The 15,709-nt window shown below is 49.1% G+C and overlaps 1 protein-coding gene across 1 annotated transcript in view; it reads left to right on the top strand.

Moving 5' to 3' along the window:
- The window catches only part of UBE2QL1 (ubiquitin conjugating enzyme E2 Q family like 1), a 43,863-nt gene extending 30,469 nt beyond the window's left edge, over positions 1-13,394 (top strand). The window contains exon 2 of the mRNA XM_046671765.1: positions 12,019-13,394. Within this exon, the coding sequence (XP_046527721.1) occupies positions 12,019-12,150 (132 nt within the window). The 3' untranslated portion in view covers positions 12,151-13,394. The remainder of the gene's footprint in view (positions 1-12,018) is intronic.
- The last annotated feature ends 2,315 nt before the right edge of the window (positions 13,395-15,709 follow it).

The following is a 15,709-nucleotide window of genomic DNA, read 5'->3' as shown; positions in this document are numbered from 1 at the left end:
GGCTGACGATGTGAATTCCAGAGTCCCCACACAAGACATATGAAAAGCAAAGATGGAGTGGACTGGTGACCAAGTCTGTGTGGTTCTCTGGAAACAAATCAAGTATTCAGGGCTGTTCTGAGTGGCTTCATCCATTTCTCCATAACAGTGGGTTCCATCTTTCCTCAGCGCTTAAGAAAGGAAACCAAGCTGGAGACACACCCTGGCCTCTCCACAGGCCCGTCCTGCTAGAACAGGGAGGAAGACAGGCACGGGGGCATCTCCAGGGCAAAGGAATGAAAGGTCACCTCTTTACAAGCGCCACTCCTTTATTAAAAATCAAAAAAGCAGTAAAGAGATAAAGTAAACAATCACATGTAGTCTTTGTTATTGCTCTGTTTTTACTGCAAAAACACTCATCTCAAAAGTAATATATATTTTAGAGAATTTGTGCCCAAATCATAACATATCACGTTTGAATTTTTCCAGAAAATGTATCTCAAGAATTCCAATGATTCCAAAATCTCGTTAGTCTTATTTATTTAACGTTGCAGAATTTCCCTTAGCGTTTCGGAGTTCCTGCGCCAACTGCGTTATGTGGTGGGAATGTTCTTCGTCATTACAAGTCGTCTTGCTTGGGGAAGACAGTGAAGCTGTGAAATGTCACCTTCAATCACAAAGCCAGACGTGCCTCCTGAAACCAGGAGTCGTCTCAGGAGTGAAAGCATATGTAACCTCAGTTGCCTGTGAACGTCTTGTGTTCCTTCTTGGTGTAATATTTCCAGAACAACCCAGTTTGGGATTATTTTGTCAGACTCATGAAGCCCAGGCCAGCAGGGGCAGAGGGTGGAACGTGGCTGCCCTTGTGCTGACAGATTAATTCCCAGCGCTGAATCCTGTCTTGTTTGTAGTGACAGTCTTGGTCCCCCTCATTTCTTGGGAGTTCCCTTCAATGGCGTTGCCATGACTACTGTCCGTGTGAACACAGAACTGGTTCTGTCAATGGGAGTGGGTAGTGGGGAGTGTCTGGATCACCTAGTTAAGGAGGGCCATAAAATCCGCAAGAAACTGAAGGGCATCTACCCGGAGGCAGATTGTCCCCCACAAGCTTACAGGAGTGAGTGACCCTTCTCAGCATAGCTGCTTTCTGTCGGTTGACATGGTTAACCAACAACTCTGCCCGTTCTTCCAACTGCCCAGGGGCTCTGCCCAGCCTAGACAAGAAGCCCAAGCCCCTCCCACAAAGCCCGCACCGGGGTACCCCTTCTTTCCTCCTGACGTGCAGCAGCATGAGGGCTCTGTGTCCCCAGTGTCTCATCCTTTAGTCAAGGCTGTGTGGTAGGACGGAGGCAGGCTCGAGCATCGTGGGGTGTGCAGTGGGGGGATGGCCGCAGGTCAGAGTGAGCGGCGTCCCACCCCAGAAAGGAGGGCTGCAGTGAGGATGAAGCCTCCAAGAATAAACGGGTGGGTGAAAATCCAGTGGTGTGCTGTGGGGAAGAAGCTTGATTCTCATCCTTTAAAAACGTGTTCCAAGAAGAAGGGAAAATATGGCGCCCTAGGAAGGTCAAATGTGTAGGGAAGAGAGTTGGCCTGGGTTCTGACCTAAGAGGTCAAGTTGGGTAGGAAAACACCACCATTTCCTGCCAATCCCTCACTGAGCGTAGAGCAGGCACAGAGCAGCAGGAAGGCCGGGTTGCTGTGACTCGTAGGGTGAGCACGTGTTTGTCCAAACGGAGCCGGGCCCAGGGGAGAAGTGTTCATGTAAGTGAAGGTGTGCCACCGTGTGGGTGGTGCGTGAGCCTGCCTGTGATGCCAGGGGCAGAGGGTGTGCTCCTGGGACTTTTCCGGAGCCCCACACGGGGGCAGCTGGAATCAGCTCCTATGTAGAAAACATGGAACGAGGGGCTGTTTTGTGCTAAAGAAGAGTTTCAGCCTTGAAAGTGGAACACGGCCTCCTTGGCTTGGCCAGTCAGCAGCAGATTCCTTTTGCATTCTCCGTCTAGCAAAAATGGAAGCCACAGATCGCAGTCATCTGAGGGAGCAGGACTGCGAGTGGACACATGTCTCACCGAGGAGATGCCTGCTCCGTCACACAGGAGCTGGTGTCGAGGAGGACACAGAGTCCCCACAACGGTGGCGGGAAGACCAGGCTCCTGGAAGTGAAGGCAGATTCAGTGCCCTGATCAGCTTGTGGTTTAACCAAACTCTGCTGACTATGGGACGGCAGGCCCGGAGCTCTGTGCTGAAAAGAGGGTGTGGAGGGCTGGAGGCGGTTCAGTGACCACAGAGCACCAGTGTCCGGTGGGGGAAGGCCAGGGCGGACAGCATTTTGTGGAGTGAATGATGAGCATCCTGTTTCCTTACATCCGTGACCCTTCTCCATGTTCTGAGAGCTGGCCTGTGACCTCGAGCACATTATTGGCCTCTCTGTGACGGTTTCCTTATCTGTAAGTCGGGGTTGATGATAGCAAAGCCCACCTGGTGGGGCTTCAGGGAGGGTTTAAGGAGTGTGTTCAAACCCCATCCAGAGAACATCCCTGGCACATGGCAGGCACGCCACAGAGCAGCCGGGCCCCCTAATAAGTATGTCTAGCTGTCACTTACCGTCTTCCAGTGCGGCTAATGAAACCCACCGGGACCCGGCCGCTTAAGCAGACGTGTAAGTATTAGTGGAATCTCCAAAAAAATAATTTTGAAACAATTACCTGATAGAATTTAAAGTTTTAGCATAAAGTTCCTTTTCTCCTGCTTGCTTCTTCCAGGAAGTTACAATCTGTCTCAAAAGAGATTCAATAATTGCTAGAACTTTCTTCACAGTGTAGAAGGGAGAGATGCTTGTGTTTTGCAAGCATCAGAAATATCCATGAACTGTGCTTTTGGTGCTGCCAGAGGCCTGAGGATTTTTATGATAATATTAAATGAAGTGGTTTCACTTTAATTCCTATTGAATATTATCAAGTTTATACAAAACTGGTGCTCGCTTAGTCATCCTGAGAGGTTCACAAACTTAACAGAAAATATCTGAGTACATTTATTACCTAATAATTGGGAAAACATCTTAGAGACTGGAACAGAGAGTCTGTGGTTACATAAGATTTCTCAATAGAAAATTCTAGAATGCTCCACAAAGGAAACATTCCTTCTTGAGTGAAGTGGCTTTGCACCCTGGGCACTGTTCTCACACTTTGCCCTGATGAATGTCAATGCCACAGGAAAATTGGTCAGTGGTCCTGCCGGGGGAGGGAGCTGGAATCTGGCTGATTGCATGCATTCATTCACTCATTCACCCACTGCTGCCAGGCTCCTGGGTTGAGCCCTGCACATCTCATTCACCTGGTCTCACCTGGACTCTCCAGCAACCCCCGCGAGGTCTGTTGGGTGGCGGACACTTAATAAATCTGTGGGGAATGCAGGTTAGGGACTTGTTCACAGCTAAGTGGCACTTTTCTAAAGAACCAGATGTGTGTGTGTGTGTGTGTGTGTCTCTGTGTGTGTGTCTGTGCGTGCGTGCATGCAGAGACTGCTAGAAAATGAGGCCAAGAAGAGTTTTTCACGTTCTGGTTTCCTCCAGGGTCAGAAAGCTGGAGTGCCCTGGGTCTCCTTACCCACAGTGACAGATCCCTCCCAGGCCCCTGCCGGCATCAACATCGCCTCCAATGGACTCAGCCCCTTTCCCTCCACCCCCATTGCCTGTGCCCCAGGCCAGGCCCTCACCCGTCTTCTCTGGACCATGACAACAACCTAACTGGCCAACACCCCACACCTAAATGGCCACAACACCTCCCAAGTGACCCATCCCAAAAGAAGCCCTGACCTGCTGTTGGGCCACTCTCAGGAGGGGCCTGCCTGTCAGCCTTTCCTCCTGTAGTGGGGAGAGTTTGTCCCCCAGAAAGATACGTTGAAGTCCTAACCCTCCTCCTGCCTGTGAATGTGTCCCTCTTTGGACATAGGGTCTTTGCAGACGTAAAGTTAAGATGAGGTCATCCTGGATTAGGATGGGCCCTAACGCAGTGACCCATGTCTTGGTAAGAAGAGGGAGATTTGGACAGAGAGAGACGCACAGGGAGAACGCAACATGAACATGAAGGCAGAGATCAGGGTGATGCGTGCGTCTACAAGCCAAGGCATGCCGACAATTGCCAGCGAAACTCCAGAAGGTAGTGGGGAGGCATGGAACAGAGTCTCCCCTCCAGCCTCCTGACACAGCCCTGCTCACACCTTGGTTTTGGTCTCTGGCCTCCAGAACTTGGAGAAGATACAGTTCTGTTGTTTTAAGCCACACAGCATGGCACTCTGTTCTGGCAGCCCCAGGAGCTAATACACCTTCCATCGCCACCTCTTCCCTCTCTACCCTCCCAGGAGCACAGACACATATTCCCCACGCTCCTCATGGCCTCCCGTCCTGCATTCTGGCTGGATCATTCTGCTTGTCCTGTAACTCCAGCTCCTGAGCCACCTCCTCCAGGAAGTCTCCCCTGCCTGTCTGGCCCCCAGGCCGGGTTTAGTGCTCCATCTGCACTCCCACAGCATGCTCCCTGCAAGATCTAGAGCAGCGGTTCTCAACAGGGGTGATTCTGCCCTCCAGGGGACGTTGGCAATATGAGGAGACATTTGTGGTTGTCACAGCTGGCACGGGACTACTACTGGCATCTGCTGGGTGGAGGCCAGGGATGCTGCTCAACATCCTGCAATGCACAGAGCAGCCCCACAACCAAAAACGATCCAGCCCAAATGTGGGGAGTGCCCAGTTTGAGATTCTCTGATCTAGAGAACACTTGCTCCTGCAGAGGTATCAGATGTTTCCAGCTTGTCTGCCCTCCTCCTGGGGGGTGCACTCTATCGCCCATTGCTGTGCCCGCCCACGCCTGCCACCACCCTCTCTCTGTATAACTGGGCAACAGGTCAAACCTTGTCTATAGCGTCAGACAATCTTCTCAGTATCCATGAAATAAATGCGTGTTTAACCTGTTGTGTACAGTCCCTTCCATATCAACGCCTTTGGGAGACCCAAGCTTGTCTTTAGGAATGGGTAGGCCACAAATGTGACGCTCCAGGGTATGTGTGGAGTGACAGATTGTGTTCTGATGGGGAGAGAGTCTCAGCTGCCTTTTCGGTGTCACCAGAGGTCACCCAGCCATCTTTCTGAGGACACCGAACCACCTGCTGGTGCTCTGTCCACCTCCTGGGGACACACACAGCCTGTGTGGACTGACAACATCCCATGAGAGAGAAATCTCGATGGTGTGGCAGTGCTTGTCTCCAGCAGAAACTCCATCTATGTGTACGGGCGTGTGTATGCTTCATTCCAGGTCCCTAAATCGAGGACAGTCCACCTACAACCACTCATGGGGGCTCCAGTTGGTCCACTTGGCAGTGTGTGTCCCTCACCACTAGTACACCAGCCCCAGGGTCCTTTGTTCTCATGGAATGTTCTGGTCTGCCTTGAAACTTGCTTTTCTAATACCCTTTGTGCGTTTAAGCTGGGCATGAACCTAGCGCCCATCTCAGACTTAGAAGACGAACAGTGTGTCTTCAAGGTGTCACTTCAAGAAAGATCAACTTAGCTTATTGTTTCTGAGGTGAGTATTTGAGTTGGTCATTTCCAGAAACCTCCTGACAGTCTTTTTAGCAATAAGATCTAGGAACTAAATTACGAATAGCTGGGGCGGGATTGGGGGAAGGTGTGTGAATGAGTCTGTTAGGGGATGCTGAAGTAATGGAAGCAAATGATGCAATACTGAGCCGAGCTTCTGATTAAACCCTCGGAGGACACGGAGACCACAATGCCCAGCCAGCCGAAAGGGGCAGGGTGGCACTGAGCCTCTGCCTTGGGAAAGCCTGGTTGCCTGGAGGTGAGCCGCCAGGCCCAGCACGTTTTCCTCCAACTCCCACTCGGAAAAGCCTTTCCACGGCGGATTCCGAGCCTCCCGCGCACCCGGACGCGGTCTCTCCTTGGTCTTGCGCCCCTCGTGGCGCCTCCGGTCATCCCCCGGCGACCTGGGGGAGGCGCTGTGTTCGGTGGGGACTAAGCCCATTAGTGGAAGCTCACTCTCCTGACTAGCCTGCATGATCAAAGCCACCTCGAGTGGGGCGTTGTCGTGAACGTCTAACGAGATTGTGTGAAAACGGCTGCCCCCAGCAGGTCGGCACCGCACGCGAGTGGCACTTGGTTGGGTTACCGTCCTGCTGGTTGCTTGCGGACAGAGGCCGTGTGGGGAACCGGCAATCACAGGGCCCTTTACTCTGACAACACCCCACGTCAGCTCCGTGGCGGCTCCTTTGCTGGGACGGCATGTGCCCACCGTGTCCTTTTGCCCCTTCCCCCTTCTGCTCTCCAGCCCCCTCGGCGTTGCGCCGCCCTTGCCGGGGCTGGTGCTGGGTGCGTCCCCAACAGGCTGTAAACTGACCTTCCTCCAAGCCGGTCCATGCGGCCTGGGGCTTCCCTCGAGGTTCCTGTTGGATTCCCGTCCGCGGTCACTTCAGTCCAGAAACAACCTCACGTCTCTCTCTACAGTTTGAACATCACCACAACAGCGGTACACACCCACACACGCGCACACACGTGTGCACATGCAAACATATACATGCACACAGAAACATGCCCTTGTGCACACAGGCATGCACACACGCCTTCACAGACCGCGGCGACGGGCTGCAGAATCAAATCCGCGCATTTCCGCTCCGGTTCTTGTGTTCTATGCTTCCTTGGACCAGACCCAGCTGAAGCCCCTCCCTCGCTGGTCCCTGGCTTCAGCGTCATTGTTTTCATTTGGGAACCTGTTTCTGGGAAGCAGGCTCCTCTGTGCAGAGTCTTCTTGTCCTCTAGGACTTGTAAGTCGATCTGCTTGGAACATTAGACCTTAGAGGAAAGATGAAATCGTTGCTGTCTTTCTGAGCGGACCTCCTTTCAGAGATGCGCTGAGCGTCTGTCTGCCTGGATTCTGGCCGGGGCCTCCGTTTCTCCTCCAGGTACCAGAGCTGCGGAGAAAGTCTAAAATGGTTGAGACCAGCGTTGGTCGCAGGAGTTAAGGTTTGTGATAGCTTTTAGCCTAACAGTTACTCTTTCAAAGACTTTGAAAACAAGCTCTATAATTTAGCCCCGGAAATGAGTTAAGAAACCGCAAAACTTTACACCAGGAGTCTAGAAATTCTAAGTATTTTTAAAGGAGCAGAAGCTTGTCATTCATAGTCAAATGAAACACAAAAATCCCACCGAAGTATGTTTGCAAAGAAAAAAAGGAGTAAGAAGAAAAATCTAACCAAGTGGGAAATATAGAATGAATATATTTGTCAAACTGTTAAAACAGACATTATTGAAAAGGCTGAGAAATTAGCCATGTAAATGCAAAATATTGGATTTGCCTGAAGACATTTTTGTGACTGAATGAATAGACTATAGGATAGCCCATGAAAGACAGAAAGTTTAGTGCATCTTTTTAAGAGAACAGAATGAAACCAATTTTGCCAGAGGATAAGACCTTCTATGATAGTTTAGAAAGTAAAAAGCCCCATTTATTGTGTTCACCCTGTGCCTGGCACTGTGCCAAGCATCATATGTATTTTAACATATTAAATCCTTATAAAAATCCAGTGTCATGTGATGCTATTATATGCTTATTTTACAGCTGAGGAAATTGAGACTCAGAGAGGTTAGGTAACTCACTCAAGGTCACACAGCCAGAAAGTGTTGGAGCAGGGATTTGAAGCCAGAGCTGTTGAATTCTGCACTCCCACCGCAACACATGTGCACACACACAGGCACACGCTTCATGCTCCAGCTTCCCCAAGTTTCTGCCCATCATTCTCTAAATACAGCCGGATATTTCAGCCTATGGTTTGGAACCCCCTTATCCTCACCACCATGGACTGGTAAACGCCTACCACCTATATTTCAAGGCTCAGTTCAAGCGTCGTTAGACGTGGAAATCTTTCGGATGTGCAGCCATCCACCACCACCCTCTCCCTCACGCTTTCTTTTGGTCTCCCCTGCAGCAGACTGCATCCTCCTCTCTGAGTTGTAAGTTCCGTGAGGACCAGAATTATTTCCGCCTTGGAAAGCTCAGCAGTCCTAGGAGCCAGGCCGCTTTTAACTCGGGGAAGACGTACAGCCATTGTTTGCTAAACAAGTAGAGAAGGAACTGACTCCCCCTTGCCCTGGGCCATCTTTATTCTCCACCCCAGCGGTCCTCATTTGGGGGTGCTTTTACCTCTCAGGGGACCTTTGGCAATGTCTAGAGACAATGTGGTTGTCATAACTTAGGGGATGCTGCTCGCCTCTAATGGTGGAGGCCAGGGACGCTGCTAAACATCCCACAGTGCACAGAACGGCCCCTCACACAACGGAGAGTCATCTGGCCCAGGACGTCAGTAGTATCGAGGCTGAGAGACCCTGATGTGCGCCTTCCGTCTCAGCAGCTACAACACCTCCATTATTTTCCGTAATGGACTCTAAGCTGCTATGGGCAAGGACCAGGATCACTGTGTCTTTTTAAACCCAGCACCCAACATACAGGATGAATGAATGAATGAGTGGATGAGTGGATGAGGGGGATGCAGAAGTGGCAAAGCCAGGCTGAAACTCAATGTACACAAGGGGTAATGAAAACCACGTGAGATCAGGCAGCTGAACCGAGGACTTGAGCTTGGGGCCGCGTATTAGCTGTGTGGAGATGTTTTCATGATGCATCATTGCGATTGGCCCCCAAAAGGCCGGAAGAAAAGAAAAAGGTCAAACCAAAGCACCAACTAAGGGCTTTGTTTGTCAGACACAGCCCTGGAGAACTGCGTTCTCGTTAGCTCTTTCTGCGTCGATATCTTGGTGAGATTCTTAAGGTTATTAGGGCAAAATCCTATGGTTGCTCACAGCTAACTATCTGTTTACGTTCTGTGGCTCAGGAGAGAGAGATTGCGTACCTACCTAAACTCTAAATGATAACACAGATGTTCCGGTGGGTCAAGTCAAGTGTCACATGCAGGTCTTTTAGCATTAAACACGAGTAGAGGTATTTTAGGAGAAACAAGAGTTATTCAAAGGAAAATCTACAGAAGAGACTCGGATTATTAGTTAAACGGAAGCAGACAAGGGAGAAATATGAATGCTATGAGAATAAGAAAAACAGCTCTTAGTTAATTGTATAGACTTTAAAATTCTCAAAGTGTTTTCAAATCCACTGTCATATCTGATGTTCATAATCATGCTGTGAAGCGAGTATCGTCCCTACTTTATAGAGGAAATACAGAGTCAGAGGAGTTAGGCTGAAGGTGCCCTCAAAGTTCAGACTCCAGGAGATTGTGCCCTGGAAGGTCTAATGGGAGCCAGCTCAGCATCAGAATGGCCATGGACCGTCAGGAGCCCCGGATGGATGGAGCCATCCTCCTCTTCTTGGGCAGTGGGCACCTCAAGGCCATTTCAGCAAAAACAGCCCAGCCACCCTGGCAGAGCCAGGAAATGTAAGTGATGGTTTTCAAGTACACTGTTTCACTGGGTGATATTCAAACAGCCAATCAGAGGAGGACAGGCGGTTTATGAAAAGATATTTGTTAACTGCAAAGTTGGCTGTGAGATCTAGGAGACGAGTGGAGCGTTCTTTAGGGCCGGGCCGGTTGAGCGCGGGGAAGGCGGGAGACCGCCGACGGGCTTGCAGCAGGCTCTGTCTCCTGGTGCTGAATTGACTGACTGCTAGGGCTTTGTGTTCATAATTCTTCCCGGGAAGAAAAGGCAACAAAGAGTGGTCTGTTCATTTGGGGTTTTGTCTGTTGTTTTTTATAACAATTGGGACTTTCACAAAGAATAGGCAAAGTATATGTTCCTGCCCAAAGGGACAGAATATTCAAAATTATGGTGAGCCTGTATTTGTCTGGCTGCTTTTAGCTCAGAATTCTCGAATCATACCATAAATTCTTGGTATTATAGAAAAGAATGATAGAGATGGTTAGAATATGAATTTTAGGCAAGAAAAATAGCCCTTGATATTTGCTCCTGCTTGATGTAGAAATTGATGCTGACATCTCTGCAAAGATGCATTTGCATGTGTTTAATGAAACAACTTTGCACTTTGATCTCAGCCCGTGATGGTGATGATTATAAACGTATGAGCTTTTGGTGGTCATTTTTCATCAAGAGCAACTGCACCACCTAAGCAAAGCAGGAAGCTATAAAATTAAAACTAGGAATCATATCCTGGGGAAATGGGGGGAAGTTTCTAGAAGTCAGTGAATCGCAGTTTTCTGTCTTCTCTTCCAGTCCCCCTTCACCCTTTTAGCAGCTCACTGATGTGAGCTCCGCAGCATATTAGAAGGCGTGGTCCTGCCCTTGATCGGCAGATGGACAAGTTCAGCTAGAGAGAGGCAGAGAGGGGCAGACCAGAACTGTAACCTGGATTTCTGACTCCTCAACTGGGCATTGGTCTGAGTAGTGGAAGAGGAACCATATGCTCTGAATTTAAATACACAAAACAGTCTTCTGTTCCAAGTTTCTAGTGGTTGAGTGCCATTTTCCCCAAGAATTAAGAGGCCAGTACAGCTGTCTTCCCACCAGAGTTATCAGTGTGTTATCAGAGACAGCTAAGATTCCGTGGACCTTGCGCACCTATGGCCACGTAGACCTGAGGCCCTCAGTACCTGTCCAAGGGAACAGGTATGTGATGTGGCCCAGTGAGGCCGCTGGTGGTGAGGCCTGGTTCTGATTCAGGTCACCTTACAACACAGGTGACACCTGCCCGCAGGTGTGCTATAACAAAAATATTCCACATGGGGCATGCAGAGCGCCCGTGTAGAGAGGATTGTCAACAAAAGCTCATCAACAGCAAGAGATTGTTGAGAATAGTGTGCATGTGCTTGCCAGGGGAGGAGACTCAGCCGGGGCTTTCGGAGGCATTTCTGCCCCACCTGCAAAATGCATGCATGCGACACTCAAGAAGACAAGCAGATCCTCCAGGAGGGCTGAGGGAAGTCAAGTGCAAGGAAATGGCTGAGAGGCTGAGAGGGTCTGAGCTGATCTGCCATCAAGAGGCATAATGAGGAATGACTGAGGCTGGACTCATAAGAGCTGCGACAATTCTATCTGACTGAGGGCCCAGCACCGCCCAAACTGCTTGCTGTCTTCAGTCTGCTCATTCCCTCTGATGTCAAATAAGCCTCATTCCCCATGGCTCTCTGGAAGGGTGGCGATGGCCTGAATCACGGACACATCAGTAGGGTCCTCTGGTTCCTTCTCTCTTGTGGTCTAGAGCCTTCTGTGCCCATCCTAAGACGAATCAGACCCTCTTGTCCACTGCACACCCGAGTCCTCCATCCTTCGAGCCGGACACACTGGTCACTGTGGGGGGTGAGGGGACTCTCCCCAGGCCCCCCCATCTCCCGGGATTTTCTAAGGAAGCATTGGCCCCTCGCCTTTAGCCCTTCCCTCGCGACTCGAGGGCAGCCTTCCTCCTCCAGGAAAATGGCTCCACCATCTTCTCATGAAATGGCTCCCAGGCGACATGACTTACAAGACTTTCACTACTTGCTTCTGAGCTTAAATTTTAAGAGTTTTAAAATATGAGTGTGAATATATAAATATGCACATCTATAGATAAACATATATGTCTGCTGTTATCGAAGAGGAGCTGAAAGTTATAATGAAAGGCATTCTTTGGTGGGAGGGAAAGGAAGTTAGAACAGGATTTTGCCTTGGGGACAACACGCTTGGTTCTGCATAGATGCTCTTTGGTTAAAGCTCGCCCTCCCAGCGCCATCTCGGGAACGGGAGCAGAGGTTGCTCTCCAGCCTCCTGGATAAGGAGGTTCAGAGGGCCAAGGCTGTGGGTTTGTGAAGACAGCACCCCAAGCATCTCTCTCCCCACCCCAAAGGATTGCCAGCCACTGGCCTCCCCCATCTGTTTTGTGGCAAAGCTGTAACGCTCCTTATCTCTCTGGGCCAATACATCACATTGACACAGACATCAGAAATTCCCATGGTTTTGTGTGGTTTTAACAAAGAGGGCAGGAAACAGGATTACTGCTGGGGTTCTAACCTGGTTTTTCTTTTCCTCTCACACAGGGGCGCATCTGTAGAAAAGCCGGCAAATCAAAAAAATCCTTCAGTCGCAAGGAAGCTGAAGCGACCTTTAAGAGTTTGGTGAAGACTCATGAAAAGTACGGTTGGGTCACCCCTCCCGTCTCTGATGGCTGATGTTTGCAACGTGCATTAGACGCTTAAGCCGCCTCTCCACACACACAGATACCCGACATCTTCTCCTCAACGCTGAGCATCCTCCATCCTTTTTTACTCCAGCCGGAACTGAATCCTGAATGCCAAGGAGACGTTTAAGTTATTTATGAATAGACGTGTTTACAGAGAGAAAGAGGGAGCCAACGCTGTTCGGGATTAGGTTTCGATTATAAATGAATGATCATCTCTAAGTCACTTTAGAACAAATGTTGAGATGGTGACATGTCCCCGCCTGCCTGCCCCTCTGCCCGCCCCAGTCACATCGCCCTGAGCTTCTTTCCATGACAGCAGCTCCAAAGAGTGGGCAGGAAACTCAACGCCCGCTGTTCGACCCATCTACATGTAAATGGCGCCGTTCATATTTGATAGGAACGCCCCGCATAGCCGGTACATGTTTGCTGTGCTCTGTATCCCTGTTTCTCTTCCTGGCAGGTCAACATAACTTGAAGACGTGTGTCTTTCTGTGGCCCCATGTGACGACATGTAGACCTCATTTGTGCTATGACTTTTGGCTCATGAAAACAAAAATTTCATATTGCCAGGTTCTGGTGATTTAAAACAACAACTGCCCACTTGGTTAAAATGTGCTCTCTCTGCTGATGTTGCGGTGCGCGGCTGTCCACAGAGAAACCAGCGCCCTTCGATGAAAGGCAGGGGGTGCTGTGGCCACCATGGGGCACACGACGGTGCAGACACCAGGTGCGCCCTCCCTGGGGCTCAGAGCACCGGAGGGTCAAATGCGGACAGTTTCCTCCGATGTTCTGAAATGCTCCTATGATTACATACATCGTGTTCCTGTCTTCTCTCCGCTGGTCAACCCACCACCAAAAGCAAAAGACAATTTCCCATTCACTGAAGTCATCTGACTCATTTTATTCTATGTGCTAGGGAATGCCAGAACTGCCAAAGGGTACCAAGTGATCATACGACGATTTGCATGACCGGGTTTATTTCTTTACCCAGTAGTCACTTGTGTGTCCCCTGAGGCTGGGATGCGTGAGCCCCCTCACCGTGATATAAACCTCCTGTTATTTAATCTCCCCACAGTTTCATTTCTCTCTTCTGTTAAGTTACTTAGAACTTTCTAAGAAACTCCATGAGATGAGGAAATACTGTTTATAATAATATGCGGAAAGAGGTAAAATTGTTCATTCCAAGTGGAAAATCTTATTGGACACATTTTAAATAAAATCGTGCATACCTGAGACACTGCCTCAAGAATCCAATCATTGTGGGCTATCCTTCCATTCAAAATATTTAATCTATTTTAAAAATTTAGTATTTCAAGTCCCACCAATACCATGATAGCATTCTGCAGGAAGGTACAGGAAATGAGTCTTAGGAACTCATGGTCTTTGCAAAAAGCCAGTGGATTAAAACCGTTCCCAGAAGTGACCAGGGAGACAATTAGAAATTAACCGAAATCATTAAGGGATGATTTGGCCAAATCCAAATGTTGCCAACTTTATTTTATCACTATGAAGGAAAAAAAATTCTTCTTTGCTGATTATAGAAAATTCTTCAGGCAGTTTTGGCTACTTGGGGACCTGTTCCAGTATTGTCAGAGATCTGAGAGACCTCACCTCAAAGGATGGGAGTCGGCTCCTCCCAGCACGATGGGCCATTCACCAAATCTGCCCTTTATTGATGCTTTTATTTTTTTTACCACTTTCTTATGTGCCCCAAATACACAGGCAGCTCTGTCCAGCCAAAATGGCAGTGTACTGAGAATGCATGACTTCCTGCTTATGTTCCCTCTGAGTAATAAGGGTCATGAAATTCGATGACAATGAACTTAAAGCGTTCACTCATCTGATCCTCTGTGGCAGAATTCTCCATCCTGGAAACCTGGCATTTAGCAGATGGTCTTGGACCCTCGTGCTGTTCATCATAATGGAATTACACGTGGGCATTAAAGAGCTAAGACAGAAATAGTTTGCTATGGAAAGCACCTGAGTTTACTTCTTTCCAAATATTTTCCTTGTCTAATGTAAAATTAAAAGCAACTTTCTTTTAGGAAACATAGGCATATATTTGGAGTTACAGAGCAAAGCTGGGTCACTTCAGTGCTGTTTCTTGGAGCTGGTTGGAGAGCTTGTCCACAGGCTGTCCCACTCAAGGTGCAGCCGGGAGATGTTATAATCCGCAGGGATACTCGGTTACAGCCGACAGCAACGGGGGAGATATTTGGCTCCATTTCCACCTCTCCATACACCCTGAAATCGATTTCTTTCACATGGTATTTCCATTAGGCTTGTTAGAAACTAGAAGTTATAGAAGAAATCTATTCTTTAGTGAAATGCCATTTTTTCATTTAAATGGGTAAGAATTTCTCATTTTAAAAGCAGTGGGGAATAATTTATAACTCAACTGTTGCTTTGACTCTTAGTTGGAAGCAAGAACTCCCTTCCTTGTGGCTGCAGGCGTCACAGGCAAGCACGGGGTATTGTCAAACAGCCAGGCCTGGCTGTGGACGTGCCCCCATGACTCCCGTGGGTGGGTCCTGCCTGCAGTCTCGTCCCTCCTCTGAAGTGGGCACCTGCCTCCGGAGCCCCGTGTGGGAGGGAGGCTCGCCCAAGAGCCAGCAAGCCTGCCGGCTGAGGTCATGTTCCCACGCAGGCTGAGAAATCATCCCTCTTCTGACAGACAGCAGGGAAGGAGTCAGACGAGGGTGCCGATGTCCTCGTCCCTCCAGCTCCACACCCTCACTGATCTGCAGGAACCCAAGTCCAGCCAGAAGCCACAGAACCAAAGGAAGAAAAAGCTACAGACACATGTGTGCTTTCTTTCCATCGGTGCAAAACTCCTTCCTGTCCACCCGTTTTCCTGGCCTGGTCGCCCCTCCTCTTTGCTGTCCCCTCCACTGTGGGTAAGAACCGCACGCGGGTTATTGGCTCGCTTTCTGAAGACGGACAATTGCTTATGCCCTAGGAAGTTCCACATGAGCAGCAAGGCGATTGCCCCAGGTCCCCACACACCTACACACATGCACACACGCAAAGTCCTTAGAAGATTCACAATCTCTAAAATCCATTACTCAGAGGAAACAGGGTTTAGGCCTAAATTTTCCAGTTCCCAAAATTCACTCCATCTAACAAAACTCAACTTTACTTTTTGAGAGGAAAATATGTGGACTAGTGAAAAAAGCCTGGGATAGAAAGACAATTACCCATTGTGTCTGTTGGACTCTGGCAGCTCATTTCATCTGCTTGAGCCTCAGTTTCCCTGGCTGTAAAGTCCTATAGGATCGGTGTGGGAATTGACCGAAACTATGAAGGAAAGTACTTGGGAAACCAAAAGTTGTCATAGGAAATTTACATGTCGTTTGTATAGTACTGGGAAATTTCTATTACAACAACAGGCTTTAATTAGAACACACTTGGATAAAGGCTCAGATTGAACAATTACAATGGTTCAAAGACAATGACCTTGTAATCGTATACCAGCTTTCTGTCCCCATCCCCCTTAAGTCGATCAACCAAACTTTATTGACCATCTCCCCACTCACTCAGATACAGAG

Source organism: Equus quagga, chromosome 9 (assembly GCF_021613505.1).
Source record: "Equus quagga isolate Etosha38 chromosome 9, UCLA_HA_Equagga_1.0, whole genome shotgun sequence".
Lineage (NCBI taxonomy): Eukaryota > Metazoa > Chordata > Mammalia > Perissodactyla > Equidae > Equus > Equus quagga.
Note: the sequence above shows the minus strand (reverse complement) of the source record. Positions and strands in the feature narration are given on the sequence as shown.